Source organism: Etheostoma cragini, unplaced genomic scaffold (genome assembly GCF_013103735.1).
Source record: "Etheostoma cragini isolate CJK2018 unplaced genomic scaffold, CSU_Ecrag_1.0 ScbMSFa_367, whole genome shotgun sequence".
NCBI classification, from domain to species: domain Eukaryota; kingdom Metazoa; phylum Chordata; class Actinopteri; order Perciformes; family Percidae; genus Etheostoma; species Etheostoma cragini.
This window is the reverse complement of record NW_023267961.1, coordinates 80398-84783: the sequence shown is the minus strand read 5'-3', so window position 1 is coordinate 84783 and position 4386 is coordinate 80398. Positions and strand designations below refer to the sequence as shown.

General features: G+C 42.8%; 2 protein-coding genes across 2 annotated transcripts in view; both read right to left on the bottom strand.

Annotated features, from left to right (window-relative positions):
• Positions 1-105, bottom strand: part of tpcn3 (two pore segment channel 3) — a 12809-nt gene extending 12704 nt beyond the window's left edge. Inside the window, exon 1 of the mRNA XM_034866013.1 lies at positions 44-105. Coding sequence (XP_034721904.1) covers positions 44-105 — 62 coding nt within the window. The remainder of the gene's footprint in view (positions 1-43) is intronic.
• A 721-nt stretch (positions 106-826) lies between these two features.
• LOC117940890 (NACHT, LRR and PYD domains-containing protein 12-like) overlaps positions 827-4386 on the bottom strand; it is a 32673-nt gene continuing 29113 nt past the window's right edge. The window contains exons 10-13 of the mRNA XM_034866012.1: positions 3179-3352; positions 2533-2706; positions 2093-2139; positions 827-1813 (exon numbers count right to left, since the gene is read on the bottom strand). Coding sequence (XP_034721903.1) covers positions 1284-1813; positions 2093-2139; positions 2533-2706; positions 3179-3352 — 925 coding nt within the window. The 3' untranslated portion in view covers positions 827-1283. The remainder of the gene's footprint in view (positions 1814-2092; positions 2140-2532; positions 2707-3178; positions 3353-4386) is intronic.

Genomic DNA, 4386 nt, shown 5'->3' with positions numbered 1-4386 from the left:
TGTAGGGGGTTACAGGGGGCTATAGGGGGTTGTAGGGGGTTACAGGGGGCTATAGGGGGTTTCAGGGTTAGGCTGCAGTTTGTAGAGACCATCTGGCGTGGCCATGTTCTAAGGGGTCCACTGACCTCTGACCTCCAGATATCTGAATGAGAACAGGTTTTATGGGTACCCCCGAGTCTCCCCTTTACAGACACACCCTTTATGATCAGCCCTGCAGTTTATACCTGAACACTATCATGTTTCCCATAAATGACGTACAGATCTTTAAATGGTTTCAACTATAGTGCATTCAGCTGCCGGGTCATATTATTATTAAAAAACAGAATTATCAGTAAAATGTTTCCAGTTTTGTGAATAAAATACAACACACTGCTGATCTGACTGTAATACAGTAGTTATTATTTTATTATGGGGTGGAACTTCCCTTTAACATACTCATACGCCATGAAAAAACATCAGTAAGCATCCCTTTATATTTCTCTCTTCATTACTGAATCAGACGTTATTACATTCATAATAATCAGAATAAAAGTGATTTAATTAGCATTTATTCACAGAGTCACTGTAACATGTTTCTCATTATCACATCACATCAAACTGTGAATCATTTTTCTTGCCCCAGAGTTTTTAATCCAGACATCAGATGAGATTAAAAGCTCACCGAGCCAGACAGAAACATCCCATCCTTTGCTTTATTTATTAATTAATTAATTAATTTATTTATTTATTTATGTATTTAACAGTTTAACAGCTGCAGAGGATGAGACACTCTGAAGTCTTCAGTGCTTCTCTCCATTCTGAATGGTGCAGAACATTTCAGTGTGTGTGGCTCTGCTGCCTCCTGCTGTCCACTCTGCAGCCTCACACTCTGATTGGCTGCCAGCTGGAAGCACAACCATCTGAACCAATGAGAGAGCAGCTTTCTGAACATTGTCATGATTGAAAAGGTGAGCTTGATTACTGAACTTAGAACCTGCTGGGTAGCATGTGAATTTAACCGCTGCAGTTGATCTTTATCCATAACAATACATCATTTATTTGTTGATTGTTGGTTTTATAATCTGAATATGCAAAGTAAATAAAGTGTCAAATAAATGTAGTAAAAGGTTTTCCCAGAAACATAAATATAAACATATAAAGGTATTTTAAACATTGGACATGCAGTGAGTTATGTTTTATATTCATTGTTATCTTGTATATTTGAGGTGGTGTGATTAACTCACAGATTGTGTGTGTGGGGGGGCAGGTTGAGTGTCTCTGTGCACAGGAGGACACTCTCCGTCCTACAGAGGACACAGAGACATTGAGGAACTAGCTCCCAACCCAAACCCAGGATAGAGAGGTTCAGTGAATGTGGTGTGGACGGTGTGGAGGTGGATCAGTGAGTCAGAGGAGACTGTGTAGAAGGACAGAGAGCCAGCAGGACAGTCCACATACACTGCTACTCTGTTAGAGAGCGTGGCAAAGGAGGAGACCTCTGTTCTTCTATTGTTGTGAATGACAGTGTAACCGTATATATAAGAGCACTCCAGACTCCAGGACTGATCATTGTATCCAAACACAGAGTCAGCGCTGTCCTCTCTCCTGATTCCTCTGTAACTCACTGATATAAAAACATGTCCTGTCCTCTCGACCTCCCAGTAACAGCGACCAGTCAGACCCTCTCTACACAGCAGCTGATGACAGTTCTCAAACCTCTCTGGATGATCAGGATATGGCTGATCCTCATCCACCCGTCTCACCTTCCTGTTGTTGTCAGACAGTCTGAGTCTCCTGTACATCGTGTTTGTGTCCAGGGACAGTTCACAGGAATCTGACAGAGACAACGAGACACAGCAAAGTTAAACTTTATCATCTAACTTCTAGCACACCTGATGGGTTTATTTGGTCGGTGACGAATCCCATGTGGAACTCAGGCTTTAGGGTTATTTTTTAGGGTTAAGGTTAAGGGTGACATTTTTATTCTTCTTTCTTTTAAATAGTCATATGCCGGAAATACAACACCACGCCTAAGTACTTTTAGCCACGCAATACCAATCCTACTTGAACATGTGCTCCTTGTTTTCATGAATCAAAGTGAACACACACTCACACTTCCTCAGACCAGGTTTCAGCCACTGCTCTCCACCAGGTTCCTGCCTGGAGGAGGAACAAAGTCAGAATGAACCCTCAGAAGCTTCCTCATCAATCATGCTTTAACACTGACAACATGCACCACCCATTGTTCACTGCATCCATACACCCTCATACACCACTGATCCTGACAGCCACGCTCCATTGTCTTCATGTTTGGATCCTGGCAGTACTCCCATCTTTGGTTCAGACCATCTCATTAAAAGACTCATCTGACTGGTAGTTCCTGCTGCAAACCATGGGAATAGGTCTTGCTGGAATTTGAGTGTTTAGACTTGGAAGTATAAGGGTTGGAGAGAAACCTCCCCTATAATATACCCAAAGTCCTCACTCAAGACAAAATGCCTGTCAGTTAAAACAATATCATGACTGGAGATTTAGCAAAACGGACATTCATACCTGAGAGTGTCCAGTCTCCAGTTCGGATCCTTCAATCCAGCTGACAGCTGCTTCACCCCCCAGTCTCCTGGATGATTGTAGCTCAGGTCAAGCACTCTCAGATGGGAGGGGTTGGAGCTCAGAGCTGAGACCAGAGAAGTACAGCCGCTCTCTGTGATCAGACAGCCTGACAGACTGGGCACGGACATAGGCAAACCACACACACACACATACGCACACGCACAAAAAGAATGATATTCAGTTCACTTGATAATGATATTCAATTGATTTGTCTATTATTTCTTTGTTAGACTGTTTTTTTTCTGATTACCCTAACTATGTGTACTAGTGTAAAATGTATAGTCAAATGCCCTTGAACAAACATCTGGCTCTTTAGCTGCTAGATGTTGAACTGTCTTCAAATTGGTCTGTCCGCTGTTTGTTGCTGGGCAGGTAGTTTACAGTAAGTTTATAAGAGTGTCTTTGATGAAAAGAGCTGCCTACTGCTGCTGAAGAAGGTGCCGATGAAAACAACAAGACTGAATCAAAACAGTAACGTTGTGGGATGTATACACAGAAAATAAGATGAAATCTCTACTTAATCTTGTATATCAAGCAACATTTAAATAGTTATTCGTTTAACAATTGTTTAAAGCGGAAACCTGACCTGAGTGTCTCCAGTTTACAGTGTGGACTCTCCAGTCCAACAGAGAGCAGCTTCACTCCTGAATCCTGCAGGTTGTTGTTACTCAGGTCCAGCTCTCTCAGACTAGAGGACTCAGTGCGGAGAACAGAGGACAGAGCTTCACAGCTTCTCTTTGACAGGTTACAGCCACACAACCTGAACATATGAACAGAACTTTAGTGCAAACATGTTCATCTGTATTTAATATGACTTAAAAAAGAAAAATGGTCCCCCCCCCTTGCTTGAATGTCAAACTCTGCATATGAGAAGAACCTTACACATCTAATCCAGTTAGTATCTGCAGTTATCTGATACTTACGGAGCTTTTTTGGAGGCTTTGACCAATGGCAGAAGCCTCAGAAGAACATCCTCTGAAGCAGAGTATTTTATCAGGTCAAACACGTCCAGATCGTTTCCTGATGACAGTAAGATGAAGCCCAGAGCTGACCACTGAGCAGGAGACAGTTTATCTGTGGAGAGACTTCCTGAACTCAGGGCCTGTTGGATCTCCTCCACTAGAGAACCATCATTCAGTTCATTCAGACAGTGGAACAGATTGATGCTTCTCTCTGCAGACAGATTCTCACTGATCTTCTCCTTGATGTACTCCAATGTTTCCTGATTGGTCACGGGGCTAGTTCCTGTCGGTTTCAGCAGGTCTTCCAGAACACTCTGATTAGACTCCAGAGAAAGTCCAAGGAGGAAGCGGAGGAACAGGTCCAGGTGTCCATTTGGACTCTGTAAGGCCTTGTCGATAGCAAACCTGTGGACCTCTGTCATTGATGTACTGCTGAAAATACCCCACACTTTTTTGAGGATTGTTTGCCCAAACATCACGTTCTCGTTTCTGTTAATGACTGCACTCTCTACATTGAGAGCAGCCAGAAACTCCTGAACACTCAGATGGATGAAGCTAAACATCTTTTTTTTATCCTTCTTCTTCCCACGTTGCTCTTTGAAGATCTCTGTGAACACTCCTGAACACACCGAGGCTCCACTGACATCAATGCCACTCTCTTCTAGATCTGTCTCGTAGAAGATCAGGTTGCCCTTTTCCAACTGATGGTAAGCCAGTTTTGCTAATGACTTAATGTACTGAATGCACTCTTCTTGGTCATACTTCTCTTTTGTCTGATGAATCTGATACACCAGGAATTCAGCGTACATCTCAGTCAGGGTCTTGGGCAGCT